Source organism: Manis pentadactyla, chromosome 10, assembly GCF_030020395.1.
Source record: "Manis pentadactyla isolate mManPen7 chromosome 10, mManPen7.hap1, whole genome shotgun sequence".
In the NCBI taxonomy this organism is placed as follows: Eukaryota; Metazoa; Chordata; class Mammalia; order Pholidota; family Manidae; genus Manis; species Manis pentadactyla.
Window position 1 is genome coordinate 93,805,353 of NC_080028.1, and position 16,546 is coordinate 93,821,898.

Here is a 16,546-nt window from a genome sequence, read left to right on the forward strand (position 1 = left end):
CTCACACCAGTAAGGATGGCTACCATCCAAAAGACAAACAACAACAAATGCTGGCGAGGTTGTGGAGAAAGGGGAACCCTCCTACACTGCTGGTGAGAATGTAAATTAGTTCAACCATTGTGGAAAGCAGTATGGAGGTTCCTCAAAATGCTAAAAATAGACTTACCATTTGACCCAGGAATTCCACCTCTAGGAATTTATGCTAAGAATGCAGCACTCCAGTTTGAAAAAGACAGATGCACCCCTATGTTTATTGCAGCACTATTTACAATAGCCAAGAAATGGAAGCAATCTAAGTGTCCATTAGGAGATGAATGGATAAAGAAGATGTGGTACATATACACAATGGAATATTATTCAGCCATAAGAAGAAAACAAATCCTACCATTTGCAACAACATGGATGGAGCTGGAGGGTATTATGCTCAGTGAAATAAGCCAAGCGGAGAAAGACAAGTACCAAATGATTTCACTCATCTGTGGAGTATAAGGACAAAGGAAAAATTGAAGGAACCAAACAGCAGCAGAATCACAGAACCCAAGAATGGACTAACAGTTACCAAAGGGAAAGAGACTGGGGAGAATGGGAGGGTAGGGAGGGATAAGTGCGGGGAAGAAGAAAATGGGTATTATGATTAGCACGTATAATGTGGGGGGTGGGGGAAAGGGGAGGGCTGTGCAACACAGAGAAGATAAGTAGTGATTATACAACATCTTACTATGCTGATGGACAGTGACTGTAATGGGGTTTGTGGGTGGGACTTGGGGTAGGGGAGAGCCTAGTAAACATAATGTTCTTAAAAAAAAAAAAAAAACTTAATTCCTGTGAGTCTAGGTGAAATTTTTAGTATGAATGTGATTGATATTTTCCTCCTTGCTTATGTCATTAATAATAAAAAAACTGTGACCTATTGTGGACCATGTCTTTTTATTTCTGCAGGTAGCAGAATTCTCTCAGCAGCATGAATATGACCCAGGGAAGGGACCCAACAGACAAAGAAATCCATGTCTTTCCAGCTGGAGAAACGGGGTTACCAGTTCCTTCCTGTACCAATAAAAAAGACATACCCTTTCAAAACAAAACTGCTGCCTGGGACCAAGGACCCAAGGTTAAACTGAGGGGAGAAGTGGCATCTTCCCTCCCCACAAAGACTCGGCTCTGAGCACCTGCTAAGTGCAGGGTGGTGTGCTCGGAGCGGCCGCTGCTTTTCGCCGCCTCTTCTTTCTCTTTGGGGCTGGACTGGGTGGAAGTTCTGGAGCCAGTGCCTCAGACTCTGAGACTGAGCTGGAAGAAAAGTCCTCAGATGAGATGTGTCCCTATCTCCCAGCATGTTCAGAGCAGCCCCCTTCCCACTCACCTCAGCACGTCTACCCGTTCAAGAACAGCAACGAAGAAGCCACCAGTGAGCGTGGTCTCAGGAGAGGCCCGCAGGCAGTGCTCGGCACCGGGGAAAGTGCTAAGGCCTCGATGGGGCCAGGAGGGGAGGGCAGGAGCCAGCCTGAGGAGAAGTGACAGGCTTCTGGGTACAGGGAGCAGCTCCCTCCCCAAGACCCTGGGTGAGCCCCACTACCTGAAGGTTCCCGGGCTCTGCTGCAAGGCCTCTTGTACCACATCTTCATTCTCCTCTTGGCAAAGGGAACACGTGGAGTAGACAAGGCGCCGCAGGGAGGGGAAGGTGAGCGCGTGGCACAGAGCTCGCTGCTGGAACCCTGCCAGGGCACGCAAGCGTTCCTGGCTGGGGGTGCCTGCCCCGGGCTCCTCCAGCTGTCTGCTCAGCATACCTAAGGAATGGGGTTCTCAGTACAGATCGCCTTACTTCATACTGGAATCCCCACTTTCTGCGTGAGAACAAGTGCCTACGTGATGATGGAGTCAGAACTAAACCCAAGGCCCAAATGAACTGCTGCCCCTTCCACTCAGTTGCTCTGCTCCGGGTTCCTCGCCCCACTTTATCCACATCTCACCAGAGCCACTGCAGGAAGGATCCAGCAGGATGTACTGGACCTGACAATAGCGCTGGTCTGAGGGTGAAACTGCCAAGAAGTCCTTCTCAGCTAGCTCACAGCAAGAGACTCCAGCCCGGGCCAGCAGAGTAGCCATAGACGCCACCCGCTTCGCATCCAGGTCAAAGGCAAAGATCTTCCTGGGGAAGAGGGCAGACTTGAGGCGCAGAGAATTCATGGAGCATCTAAGGGCCCACAGCTCATAGATGACGTGTACATTAAGTCAAGACACAGAAAATAGTCACCTGGCCTGTGAGGGTCAGTGGTTAGAGGTACCTGGCCTGGAGCCTCTGCTCCAAGGGCTACGGGATTCACATCTCACACCTGCGACCCACAGGGAAGCTTAGTTTGGGGCCGTGGCACAAGCTGCCCCAGGCCCAGAGGAAATGTTTAAGGAAAATCTTCCCTTCAGCCTTCACCAATCCACTAGAATAGAGTTCATTTCTTCTTACAAAGTACAGGATCAGACCCTATCCCCTTCCTGAATGACCGTGGCACTCACCCCTGGTTCTTCAGAAGAGCAGCCAAGTGACTGGCTTTATTGCCAGGGGCAGCACATGCATCGATGACGTGGGCGCCCGGGGGCGGAGCCAGCAGCATGGCGGGCAGACAGCTGGCCTGGCAGGGAAGCGCACAGCAGCGGGGTGAGCAGAGATCCCAGGCGGCCGCTCTCCCACACTTCCTCCCCTTTGCCATCCATTTTCCCTACCTTGTCTTGTAGAATGAGGTGACCGGCTTGGTACAGTGGATGTTGGTGCAGATCGGTCTGGACAGGAAACACAAGCAGCTCTGGCAACAAGGGATCCAGAAGAAAACGCTTCCCTTTGAGGGCCCTTAGCTCCTCGAGGCTGTCAGGGAGTAAGAACCATTCGTTCAACATTTTCTGCCTTCATGCCAGGTCAGACATTTTACATGTCACCTCACTTTACTCATTCCTGCAACAGGTGTTTATAACTGCTATGAAAAAATAGGCAGGGATCAGAGAGAGGCAGCAGCTGGGAGAACGGGTTCTCAGGCCCGCCTCACTGAGGGTCCCACCTCCACCAGCAGTAGGAATGTGAGCAAGTGACTTCGTCCCCACCTCAGGGAGGACTGAATGAGCTGACACTCGCCAAATACTTAAAAGATATCTGGCACTAATTTGGCACTCAATGTCAGCCAGCACTGTTAAAGCATAACCTCTGGGAAGGGTTACTTTTCATGGTGCAGGGGAGGAGATCGATGAGCTGATTCCTGAGGGGTGACAAGGTGGTAACCCTACGGGCTGAGGTGAAAGCTAATCCACTAGGCTCTGCAAAGGCGTCTGGTCACTCCCCCTGACCCTGCAGAACAGGCCTAGGGAATAGCATCTCAGTGTGGACAGCTCTCAAGTGGCAGAGCTGGAATTCAAACCCAAACACAGCTACTTTCCACTCTACCACCCTGGTCTCCAAGCAACAAGCTAGAGGCAGAGGGGGAACATCTGGGAGATGGGGGAAGGGAGGGAGCAAAGAAGGCTTCCCAGAATGGCCACAGGACAGACCAGGCAGTATGTCAGTGCAGGAACATGTGGCGTAGGGAGCAGCAACCGCAGCGGGGACACCAGGTAGAGAGCGCCATGGCAGATGGGCCGGAGGGGAAGCAGGGGCTCAGCACAATGGAGAGCCAAGGAGGGGCTTCAGCAGGGGGGCCACATCGATCTGGCTTCAGGTCTTTCTGCAGCCAGCCTTGGCAGGAAAGTCTGGAAGCAAGGAGATCAGTTTAGGAGAGACCTCTGCCAATCATGATAGGAAAGGAGTGCCTAAACCAAGGCAATGTGCAGAAGGACAAAGAGAAAGGAACGGATTTGAGAAAGATGCTGAAGGGAGAGGAGGGAGGAAAGCATCAGGGATGACTCCGTATCTGGCCTGACCAAATGAGTGCACAGAGCTGACATCTGTTTGGTTAAAACAAGGAACACAGAAGGTGCCAAGTACAGGGATGCAAAGATGGCTCAACATCCGCAAATCAATCTGTCAGTGTGATACAGCACATGAACAAAAGATGGGTAAAAGCCATGTGGTCATCTGAACAGATGCAGAAAAAACATCTGACAAAACTCAGCATCCATTTGTGATAAACTTGCTCAAGAAGCAGGAATAATTGGAATGTACTTCAACATAATAAAGGCCACAGATCACAAGCCTACAGCTAACATCACAATGGTGAAACGCTAAAAGCTTTTCCTCTTGATGCCGGGGTTCTTGTTCACGAAGCCGACAAATGAGCTTCACAAACACTCAAGGTAGGAGAGCAAGGTACAGGCTCTTATTTAGATACAGTGAAAGAACAGAGCTCCCGGCTCATGCCAGGAGGGGACAAGAGAGTCCGTGGTGGCGCGTTGTCTAGGGGATTTATAGGCAGTTGAGAGTCCAAGAGTTAGGGAGGTGGATCCACCAGATGGTCTCTAAGTGTTTATTTTTAAAGAGAAACTAAGTTTCTTATTGGTTTCTCAGACTATTTTGCGGAGTTAACATAAGAAATTTACTGTTTTGATCCTTTCTCAGAATAGTAGTTTCTTGGTTTGGGAGCACATCAGTCAAGGCTGCTTGTTTTGCTTTCAAGCTGAGCTGAGTTACTGACTTGATTAGGGCTGGAGGAGGAAAAGCAGCATCTGGGTAAAGTTAAAGATAAACTGGGCCTTTCAGCAGGCTGAAGTAAATTTTACAATAGCCTCATTTAATTGACACAAACAAGACATGGGCTATGCTGAGGTATTTTCTTATTTGGGGGATGTTCAAATATTCCAGGCCAGGTTATTCCTGGCTTTTTAGTTTTAACTAATCTTCACTGAAGAATGCTTATATTCCTTGTTCGATATTTTACTTCAGAGAATTAATGTGACTCTGTCTTTGTTTAATTGTTTAATATGCAGTTTTGGTAGAGGTCTTTTTCCGGAGGCCCTCACTCTACTCTGACTGCACCCACGGTCCCTGTCTCACTTTCACATCAGGAACAAGACAAGGCTGCCATTCTTGCAGCTTATATTCAATATACTACTGGAAGTCCTAGTCAGGGCACTGAGGCAAGAAAAAGAAATAAAAGGAATCTACGTTGGAAAGGAAGAAGTAAAGGTGTCATTATTTGCAGATGATATGATAATATACATCAAAAGCCTTAACAGCTCCATCAAAACACTGTTAGAACTAGTCAACAAATTCAGTAAAGTTACAGGTTAAAAAAATCAATATAAAAAACCTGCTGTACTTCTATACACCAATACACTAATAACAAACTATCACAAAGTTTAAAAACAATACCATTTAAAATTGCATCGAAGATAATAAATCAAAAAAGTATGGTACTGTCAGAAAAACACAGTAGTTCAAAAGAAGAGAGAGCCCAGAAATAAATGCAGGCATTCACGGTTAATCAACCCACAACAAAGGAGGCGAGAATACACAGTGGGAGGAGACAGGCTCTTCAATGAACAGACAGCCACAAACAAAAGAATGAAACTGGACCACTTTCTTACACCATACACAAAAACAAACCTGAAATGGACTGAAGACCTAAATATAAGACCTTACATCATAAAGCTCTAAAAGAGAACATAGGTAGTAAACTACTGGACATCAACTTTAGTAATTTTTTTCTGCATATGTCTCCCCAGGTGACAGAAACAAAAGCAAAAATAAACATTTGAGACTACATCAAACTAAAAAGTTTCTGCCCATAAAGGAAACCATAAACAAAACAAAAAGGCAATCTTTTTGTATGGAAGAATTATTTGTAAATGACACATCTGATAAAGGGTTAATATCCAAAATCTATAAAGAACTCATTCAACCTAAGCCCCCAATAAGCAATTCGGTTAAAAATGGGCAGAGAAACTGAACATTTTTCCAAAGAAGACATACAGATGGCCAAGAAGCACATGAAAAGACGCTCAACATCACTTATCACCAGGGAAATGCAAATCAAAACCATGATTAAGATTATCATCTCACACCAGTCAGAATGGCCACTATCCAAAAGACAAGAAGTAACAAGTGTTGGCAAGGATGTGGAGAAAAGCGAGCCCCCCTGCACTGTTGGTAGGGATGACAGTTGGTGCAGCCACTGTAGAAAGCAGTATGGAGGTTGTTTAACAAATTGAAAACAGAACTACCCTATGATCCATCAATTCCAATCCTGGGTATTTATCTAAAGAAAATGAAAACAGTAACTCAAAAAGGTATCAGCACCCCCATGTTCATCACAGCATTATTTACAACAGCCAAGACGTGGGACCAAACTAAATGACCATCAGCAAATCAATGGATAAAGAACGTGTGGTGTATTTATACAATGGAGTATTGGCCAAAAAAGAATGACAATCTTGCCACTTACAACATGGACAGACCCTGAGGACACACGTAAGTGAAATAAGTCAGAGAAAGACAAATACCTTATGATCTTACTTATATGTGGAATCTTAAAAAAAAAAAAAAAAAAAAAAGGACTCACAGATACAAAGAACAGATTTGTGGTTACCAGAGGCAGGAAATGGGGGGGGAGGGGGGGCGGGGGAGCGAAATGAGTGAAGGGAGTCAAAAGGTAAAATTTTCCAGTGATAAAGTCAGTCAGTCCTGGGAATATAATTACAGCTTGGTGACTATACTTAACAATACTGTACTGTTTATTCAAAAGTTGCTACAAGAGTGATCTTAAAAGTTCTCATCACATGAAAAAATTTTTTGTAACTGTGTGGTAATGGGTATTAACTAGACTTACTGAAGTGATCATTTGGCAACAAGTATCAAACCGTTATACACCTGAAGCTAATACAACATTATACGTCAATTATACCTCAAGAAAAAACAAACAAAAAACAGAAAAAAAGCTTGTTGCAAAATAACCCAGTAACGGGTTAAACATATTGTTTTGGAAGGATTCTTCTTAATCTTGAATTTTGAATAAACATGATTTAGCAATTAAAAAATAAATCTCCCCAACTCGAGGAAACCTGCCTTGGGATGAAGCTGACACTATGAATGATGGAGCAAAGACAGAGATGGAAAGATCTGGTTCTCTGATGGCAAAACTGGACCCTGGGAGCAAGCTAACCTGGAGCACAGCCTTATTCTGGGCAGCCTTCTAATGGGGGCTAATGAATTTACTTACTGCTCGGCCAATTTGAGTCGGCTATTCTGTTCCCTCCAACCAAAGCTTTAGGATACCCGTCTATCTTCTGCACAAGGTTAAACTACTTGAGATAAGGGGGGAAAAGAAGGTGCAGACTCAAGAGCGAAGATCAAGATCAATTTGACACATGGCTGCAATTATGGTGCATGTGAGGTACTGGAGAGAGGTCTACACTGGGAGACAGGAATCACCAGGTGAGAAGTAGGAGTAGGAGCTAGAGAAGAAACTGAGGGATACAGTACTAGAATGTGTGATGGGACTTCGAAGAGAGCCAATGTTTTTAAGGGGTGAAGGAGACAGGCCTTCCAAAGAGATGGAGAAACTGCTGGAAATGTAGGCAGAAAACCTGAGTGCAGCCACAGCCACCTGCCTCTCCCTTCCCAGATCCCTGTTTCCCGGGTGTTTCCAGGAGTCTCCCGTGATGAATAAGGACAGCCAGTAAGGCTCTAAGCTCACCTGGAAGCCCGACCCTGGTAGGAGAAACCTTGCCTCTTGAAATAATCAATCACATCATGAGGGCAGGTCTTGAGAGTGTTCACCCGCACAAACCGAGGCACCTGGGAGGCTAGAACGCAATCGACAGTGAGAGGAGGAACATGGCCCTGTCCCGAGGGCCTGATGGGTATCACCCACCCCCACAATTCCAACTCACCTCGGCCAGGCCTGGTTCCCACTTCCAACAGGTCCTCATTCCGGCTCACACCTCGATGAACCTTGAGCCGGGCTAACTCAGCCTTCAGCCTTGCCTGGTGCCGTTCCAGCAGCGGCTTCCATCGGCCCCCACCCCCTCTAAAGCCTCTTCCCAGCAACAACTCATACACTAGCACCTGGGGGTGTGGCAATGAAGAGAAAAAGCCCTAAGCACTAAGGCCTTGGAACTCCACAGTGTTGGAACTGGAAAGGGCAAACAGATCACCTGTTCACCCAATAACTGGTAAAAGTGAGCTACCCTGCTGTGAATAAAATGAGAGTTCCTGTGGCCAGGATTCTCACCAGGCCTTGGTTGACAAGCTCACTGCACACCTATGGGGAATACAGGGCTGTTGACTTTATAAAAAGAGCTCCACCCAGTGCTCTGCACGTGACACGGTGGCAGGGCTGCAAGGCTGCAGGAGGGCAGAGCAGAGGCTGGAGTGGTGGCAGCGCCGAGGACAGAGGCCCAGAGGATGGCTGGCTGTGTGGGACAACTGTGCGGAAAGAGGGGCCCAGAGGCAGAGACCAGCTTGCTGCATGCAGACTCGCTCTGAGTGAATGGCATTGTAGTGACTGACCTGCCACCATGGAAATAAAGTTGGGTATAACCCTTTCACCCCAAGAACGTTTTGCTGTCAATTTCTTTGGTCACACTGAATCCGTAGCGACCTTGCCCGGGGCTAAAACCCATTAGCAACACACCTGCCCAAGATAATAAACTAATGTAAGATACAGGATTTGTATCTTGTCTCTTATTTCCCAGCCCCTTCCCCATGGCTGCTCACCAACAGTGCTCTGAACCTCAACCTGCCTCCTTACCATCACCATTTTTTTTTAACCTAAAGAGCCCTTGCCATCACTATTCCGCACTTCTGTTCTCATTTAATCTTTCACACAAGCTCAAAGTTAAAGCATTTTCATCCCACCTCAATTCATAACCCAGCGATGGCTGTTCATCCTCATTTCAGAGAAGAGACTTGGCTAAAGTCACACGGCGGTTGGCAGAGCTAGGACCCCGCTAAGGAGGGGCTTGCGGCCCTGCCCGCCCCTCCTAGTCCTGCCCCGCCCATCACCTTGGCCAGGTGTGGCCGCAGCTTCTTCTCTGCACCGAGGAGGCCGGCGCTGGCGATCACGGCGTCCAACACGGCGGAGTAGCGCTGCGTCTCGCACACCAGCGCGTACAGCTGCTTCACGTTCTGCGCGGGGCCGAGAGCACGCAGGCTGAAGGGGGCCGCCCGGGACCCCACCCACCCAACCAGAGTCCGAACCCTGTCTCCTGCTACCTGGAACCTGCTGCCGTACACCAACCCCTTGATGGAGCCCTGGCGGCTCTCCACGCCCGCCAGCACGGCCGCCGCCGCTGCGTACACCGCCATGCTCCCGCGCGCCTTTACGGCTCTGCCGCGAAGCGGTCCCGCCCCTGCGCCACGCCCCCGCCCGGACTTCCGGGTCAAAGGGCCTAGAGATCCGGGCCGCGAAGCTGCGGCGCCCGCGGAGTTCTCCGCAGTCTTGGGTGGGTCCGCACCCCAGCTCGGGAGAGGAGGCCGGCGGTGGGGTCCGGTTTTTTCACTTCTCTGGAGCTCTTAGTTTTTCTCTCAATCTGTCAATCGGATAAAGCAAACAATTGGGTTTTATGCTGTTTTAATTTCTGTTGAGGTTGAATGTCTTCATGTTTATCGGTCATGTGTATTTTTTGTGTTTCGTACACACTTTACCATCTCTTTTGCTGCCCTTTTGTGGGTAAAATTGTAGTATTTCCAAAATATCTCGCCTGGCTTTAGGACATCCTCAGGGGTTGAGAAAAGTATGGCTTTAATACATCTGCATATCAATAGGCGTTCGTCACGGGTGGAGAAAAGTTCATCTCCGTATCAATTACCAGGGCAACCGAGGGCTCCTGAACCTGAGAGGTAGGTTAAGGGGAGGGCTGGTTGCTTCAGCTGGAGCAGGAGAAACAGACCCGGACTGCAGTTTGTAAGCAGTAAGTGGGTTTTAAGCTTTGTTTCTCCCAATTTTAAGCTTTATTTGATTTCAGTTTTAGAGGTATTTTGCCCCGGGTTTCCTTTCTCTAGACTTACACTTTTATAGGTGTGGGTAAAAGTTCATATTTCCAGAATCTCTCTCCGGCCTTACATCCATATCAATAGATGTTTCCACGGAGTGGAGAGAAGTAGTCACGTCCATATCAATAGGTGGTTTCAAAGGTCGGGAGAGCGTGAGGATATCTGGATCAGAGAGGGCCGGTGGTGAGCAAAAGTGGACCACTGCTTGTACGCAATAAACGGGTTTCTCCCACTATACCACTTGATTTCTCACTTTGATTTCGGCTTTAAAGGTAATTTGCCCTGGGCTGGGAACTTACCTCCCCTCTCCCACGGAGTTACAATAGGTTAACAGTGCATACTTGTCTTAGGTATTGCCATCTTTTCGTTTACTTTTATGAGGTTTATAGTTGTCTTGGACATGTTTCTTTTTTAAATCTTTTATGGTCTCTGCCTTTGGTGACATGCTTGGAAATTCCTTACAGCTCTACAATATAGAAATCACTTATAGCCTCATTTTTTTTCACACTTCAGTCTTTAATCGATGTAGAATTCAGTTTGGCACGTGATGTAGCAGCTCTTAACTTTGTTCCCAAATGGCTAGCCTTTCCTGCATCTGTTGGAATGATTCATTTATAGAAACGTTTCCCCAGCCTGTCCTCTGGGAGAACTGGGATTCTGTGGAATTTGTCTCTGTGTCCCCAGCACCCATGGAGTTATTGCACATAATAGGTTGATTGAGTAAACCCAGTACACATGTATCTCAAGCTTTCAAGTAGACAGGCATCCATGGACTAGAATATTCCAGCCTGTATATTCTCTGTACTGCTAACAGCACATCACAGACCATTTTGCAAGAGGCTTGACTCTGGTCTACGTTACAATTGCTGAGTTGTTGAAAGGTTTCACTCACTCCTGTAGGCTAGTGGAAGTCCGGAGAAGGGAAATCCTGGGGCAAAATACATCTAAAAACCGAAATCAGTCAAAGGGAGAGAGAAAGTTTAAAATCCGTTTGTTGCTTACAAATTGCAGCCCAGGCCCTTCCCTCTTTCCTGCTCCAGCAGAAACAGAACCGGCCCTTCCCTTCACCTCTCAGGTACAGATAAGCCCTCCGTTGCCCAGGTAATTATCCATTGATATGGAGGTGACTTCACCTCAACACCTATTCATATGCAGATGTACTAAAGCCAGGCGAGATATTCTGGAAATATTACAGTTTTACCCACAGCTAGGTTAGCTAATAAGTGATCTTTTAGTGGGAAGCCCCCCCACCACCCCATCAAATCACAACTTCTAATTTTCATCATAGACTTGATTCCATACGTGGTTATGATTTATTCTCTAGTTAGCTCCATGAGGGCAAATCCTGTCTGTCTGGACACTTCTCTTTCCCTACCTGCTAGACCAGTGTCTTTCTCATGATAAGGACCTAATAAATACCTTTTGAATGAAGTGAATGGATGAATGGAGCACAAATTGATATGGTGGCAATGAGCTGTGCCGGAGTTGACCCATCCTAAATCAACCACCCCTCCTTCAGGTGAGTTGGTTACAGGTGCTCTAATATTGATACAAGTACACAGTTTATTCAGATTTCCTTAGTTTTTACCTAATGTCCTTTTTCTGTCCCTAAGTCCCATCCAGGATCCCATGTTACATTGTCAGGTCTCCTGAGGCTCCACCTGGCTGTGACATTTTCTCAGACTTCCCTGGGTTTTGATGACCTTCATGCTTTTGAGGAGTCCTGGTTAATGTTTCGTAGACTGTCCCTCAATTGTGATTTGTCTTTCTCATGGTCAGACTCTGATTATAAAAGTTTTTGGGAAGGACACAGGGAAAGTACCATTCTCATCAGAGCATATCAAGGGCATAAAGTATCAACACGACGTCACTGTTGATGTGGACCTCGGTCACCCGGCTGCAATAGTGTTTATCAAGCTTCCCTGCTATAAACCTGCTCCTCATCCCTCTGTTTCCTCTGAGAAGAAGTCAGCATGCACAACCCACACTTCAGGGATGAAGGGTAAGCTCCCCCTCCTTGAGGGCAGAGTACCTACCTAAATTATGTGGAATTCTGTGCAGATTAGTCTCTCCTCCCCATTTGATTAGTCAATCATTTATATGAGGATGGACTCATGGATATTTATTTTATTATACTTTGGGTTGTAATTCAATGCAGGCATTCCTCATTTTTCAAAAGTTCACATTATGCCACTTGAGTTTTATGAAAGACTTTAATGTCTTTCTTTGTCTTTTTTTTTTTTTTTTGCTACCTGTCTGGCCAATGGGTTTCAGCCCAGGACAAGTTCACTATAGATTCAGTGAGCCTGAGGAATGACAATGGAATGTTCTTGGGGTGAAAGGGTTTATACCCAACTTTATTCCCATGGTGGCAGGTCAATCACTGGAATCCCATCCACTCAGAGCAGGTCTGCATGCAACAAGCCCATCTTTACCTCTGGGCCTCTCTACCACCGCAGCCATCTCAGTCTTTGCCTTCAGCACTGCCACCACTCGTCTCTGCTCTCCTGCAGCAGCCATGCGGCCATGCCACCATGTCACCCAGAGCACTGGGTGGAGCTCTTTATATAGAGTCAATAGCAATGTATTGCTCACACGTGTGTAGTGAGCTAGTCAACCAGGGCCAGGTGAGAATCCTGGCCATAGGAATCTTTACTTTATCCACACTACCAAAAGAAATGCAAAGAGGATTTTTCACTCTTTCAAAAAAAGGAGAAAATCAAAAATACCATTCCGTGTTTGTTTTGCAGCCAGCCGTTTATAGACACAGTGCGCCCCCACAGCAGTGAGAGGGTCCCCACCAACTTACTTCCCTGGAACCACGCTCAGCATCTCAGCTTTTGATGCTTTGAACTGTGTGTGTGAGCAGCTGTGCCTTATCTCAAGTTATTCTGTATGTCTGTCAGCAATATGTATCTTAGGCTAACAGAAAATCCTGAAGTTAGTTTTTGGGATCTAGGAGTGGCTCCAAAAATTTTCCATGTAAAATAATGATAATTGCTTCACTTTGGGGCTTATGAAAAGCTTCATAGGAACACTCTCCTTTGGGATAGCAGGGCAACTTGTAGTGCTTATTTTGTTGCTCAAATTATTCCCGTTTTGGTCACAGAGTGCTTTCAGTTGGCTCTTGTATCCCTTAGACTGGCCCCTAGTTGGAAGATCAGGTGATGACTCCTAGAGATATGATTTACAAGTGAGCAGTCTGAGCTCAGGTCAACCACCTAAGCAGGAGTGGAGGTCAGAGAGGCTCTGGAAGGGACACTTGGACAGAAACAGGAGGGGAGTGGGAATGAGCGAGTGGGAAGGGAGGCCAGTCTCACCCCCATGCCCTCCCAGAGGTGGCCCTGCCCCCCACCCACTGTGCCTCACTTGTTTATAATTTATGCTTATGATCGGAATTATCAGCAGTAATGATAACATGATTATAATTGCCGAGCTGCCTGGCCCAGTTGCAGCACTGTTGGTAAATATGATAGGAAGTAGCACGAGGTCACTACCTCCCAGAGCTTGAGGGATGGGGTGGACTATGGGACTGCCCCAGAGGTTTCCTGTTCCCTCCCCCACTCCCAGCCAAACCCACACACCCCTCTCCAGAGAACTCACCACCCCAACATTTCCTCACCCATCTTAACACCCAACAGTCCTCCCTGTGTCCAATGTGAATCATTCCTGCCTTAGGCTCAGCAGTAAGCACTGAGAAGCCTGCGGGGTGTGGGGGCACACCATCTGTCTGTCACCCCACCAGCAGAGGGCACTCCGGAGCTGTGGGGTAACTTCCTCTGGGGAGGTGAGGTAAGACAAGCCAGAAAGGATGGTCCTTCCCTACCCAAGTTGGGTTTGACTGGTGACTCAGTCCCACAGGAACCCAGAGGTGGCCTGAGGGCTCTTGGCAAGGGGCTAAAGGGCAGGACAGGGCCACTGCCCCAGGCATGGTCCTTGGGGAACAGGGGACATTGCTAGCATCCTGAGGCCTCCCTTTCTACAGGAGAAGCGAGGAACAAGGACTGTAACAATTAGCATTGGATGTACAATTAGTCCCTAAGAGAGCACACAGACAATCCGAGCTTGTCTGTGCTGAGCACTCCATCTGAGCTGAGCAGCTCCATCGCAGAGGAACCGGGCCCCCGGTCAGCCCGCATCCTCCAGCAGCCTGGAGTTAGCTCAGCCTCGGCTCTCTTCACCTGTCGGTGCCAGTAAGTAAGCCCGTGTGTAGCAAAGGCTGGTGGACTCTGGGCGTCAGAGTGGACCCCCGAGCAAGGACAGCAATGCCCAAGGAGAGGGCCGAGGTGGCAAGGATGGGGCCAGCTCTCCACGGGCCGCCCGTGGCTAGGAGAGGTGCAGCGCCCCCATTTGACTGGGGGGCTCAGGTGCAGAAAGACCCCAAATCTTGGGGTCACTTCCCAATCCCTCACACCCATATCCTTGGGGAATCTGAGTGAGGACAGCCAGAATGTCCTGTTTCTCTGGGATCGACTCTTTGGGAAGGAGAACAAGCATCATAGACAAGGTGGTGGAAGCAGTCTGAGGGTGGAGTTGCAGATGCCGCAGGGAAGGGGGGTGACTGCAGCTATATAGGTTGAGACACCCTCGAAGTAAGGGTCTGTGTGAAATCCTTTCATTTACTCAGTTATTTGGACTGCACTTTGTTTCAGAGAGGATTTAAAGCCACTTGTAACCACAGGCATGTAACACTCATGAGAGTTAGGGTCATCCTGTGCTTTATGACCATTGTAGGGGCTTAGTCCTTAAAGTCACCACTTCAGCCCCCAGCTGTGTACTTTGGGCTCAGTGTCCCCACTGATGGTTTATCTGGAACCCCCCACCCAGAATAAAACCATGCTCTCTGGTCTCTGTTGGGTGCATGAGAAAAGTTTCATGTGCTGGGTTTTAAATCTTTTTCTTAGTGATTTGTAGGAATTCTTTATATATGATAGATCCCAACCCTTTGCCAGCCATATGCTCTGCTAATCTTTTCCCAAACTAGGATTTGTTTTTCATTTTGTTCTCAATATTTATTAAAATTATTTAAGTATTTTATTTTTTATTTATGAAATAAATATATATTTTTTAAGTTTTAGACTTTAATTTAGTCATACCTGTCAATATTTTTCACATTTGTGCTTATTACATGTTACTTCAGAGAAACTTTTGATGGCTGATTCTGTTGGTAGCCTCCAATATCCATTCTACTTTTCTTCCTGAGTAACAGCATTCCAGTTTTTAGCTGGACATATTGCCAACTGCTAAAATACTACAATCCCGGTCTCCTTCCCAGTTTGGTGAGGCTGTTAGACTGACATCCGGCCAATGAAACGGGGATGAAAGTGTTTTGTGGGACTTCTAGGACATTTCTGTTCTTCACTGTTCTTATTCTACCATCTAGAAGGTAAATGTGATGGTTGGAGCTCCAGCAGTTATCTTGGACTCTGAGGTGACCTCCCTCCGTGTGGAAGTAACATGCTGAGTACAGAAGGGCAGAAAGTTAGAAGCCTAATTCTTGATATCACTGAGCATCAGTCATAACAGTTTCTCTGGTTTTGTTTTGTTGCCTGCATCTGGAGTGATGATACCTGTGATAGAAGTGATCATAAATAAGAGAGCTTATATAAGCCACTTATTGCTTAGGGTTTTTCTAGCCTATTTTACTTCCCTATCCTACATTTTCTTTTCAAAGTTTCACATCTTTACTTCTCAAATGTAGTTCTTTAATTCATCTGGGGTTGGTTTTTGCTTACATGGAAGGTGGAATCTAATTTTATTCTTTTTCCATATGGACAACTAATTGTCCTAGCATCATCTATTAAGTAGTTCAAAACAGAATATAAGGTATTTTGAAATAGATTTAGTAAAAGTTGCTTAAGACCTTTACAGATAACATTGTAAAACTAACTTAGGGATGTAAATTTTAAAGACACTTAGATAAATGGATATCTAACTATGCTTACAGGTGGGAAGGAAATTTTCCCCTGAGTTCATCTATTAATTCAGTGCTACCCCCACCAAATCTTGAAGTGGGGTTTTATATGCCAAAACAAAACAAAACAAAAGTGAGCTAGGAAATTAGGGAAAATAAGAGCAGGAAAATAAGACAAAGCCAGAGGGGAGGGCTCAGTAGTGTCAGAGGTGTGCCACACATTTCCCTTTGAAATCTTTGGCAACTGGTACACAGAAGGAAACATGATCCATTTTTATCTAAAATATAAAAGCACAGCATTATCAGGTAATTGCAGTGTTTTCTGGAAATGGAGGGATTGGGGGTGACGGCTAAGGGGCACGGGGCTCCTTTTTTGTGGTGAGAAAAATGTTTTTTTGAATTGAAGTATCATTGACATACAATCTTATGTTGGTTTCAAATGTACAACAGTGATTTAACAGGTTACCCATATTATTAAATCCTGGGGTTAAGGAAATGTTTTAAAATTGACTGTGGAGATGGTCACATAACTTAGTGACTATCACACTTTAAACAGGTGAATTGTCTGTTATGTGATTTTACTTCAAGCAGGCTGTTAAAAATTTTAAGGGAACCAAACGGACACACAGTAGGGCATCCGCTTTGCAGGTGTGAGCCGGGTGGCTTCCTGGCACACCGTCTAGGATCACATGGCAGAAGTCAGGCCTCAGGAGCTCTGTGGGGGACGT

The 16,546-nt window shown here is 46.6% G+C and overlaps 1 protein-coding gene across 2 annotated transcripts; it reads right to left on the reverse strand.

Moving 5' to 3' along the window:
• Nucleotides 1–910: 910 nt before the first annotated feature.
• LOC118922120 (28S rRNA (cytosine-C(5))-methyltransferase-like) lies at nucleotides 911–9,284 on the reverse strand. Of its 2 annotated transcripts, XM_057487241.1 has the most exons (11): nucleotides 9,125–9,284; nucleotides 8,915–9,037; nucleotides 7,801–7,975; nucleotides 7,605–7,713; nucleotides 2,713–2,851; nucleotides 2,506–2,621; nucleotides 1,965–2,143; nucleotides 1,571–1,781; nucleotides 1,358–1,498; nucleotides 1,167–1,284; nucleotides 911–1,044 (listed from the first exon to the last, which is right to left on the reverse strand). In XM_057487241.1, the coding sequence occupies exons 1-10, from the start codon at nucleotides 9,215–9,217 to the stop codon at nucleotides 1,170–1,172; spliced, it is 1,401 nt and encodes a 466-aa protein (XP_057343224.1). In that variant the 5' UTR covers nucleotides 9,218–9,284; the 3' UTR covers nucleotides 911–1,044; nucleotides 1,167–1,169. The 2 variants fall into 2 exon arrangements, with proteins under 2 accessions (XP_057343224.1, XP_057343223.1); XM_057487240.1 differs by having other exon boundaries at nucleotides 911–1,284.
• Between the last annotated feature and the right edge of the window lie 7,262 nt (nucleotides 9,285–16,546).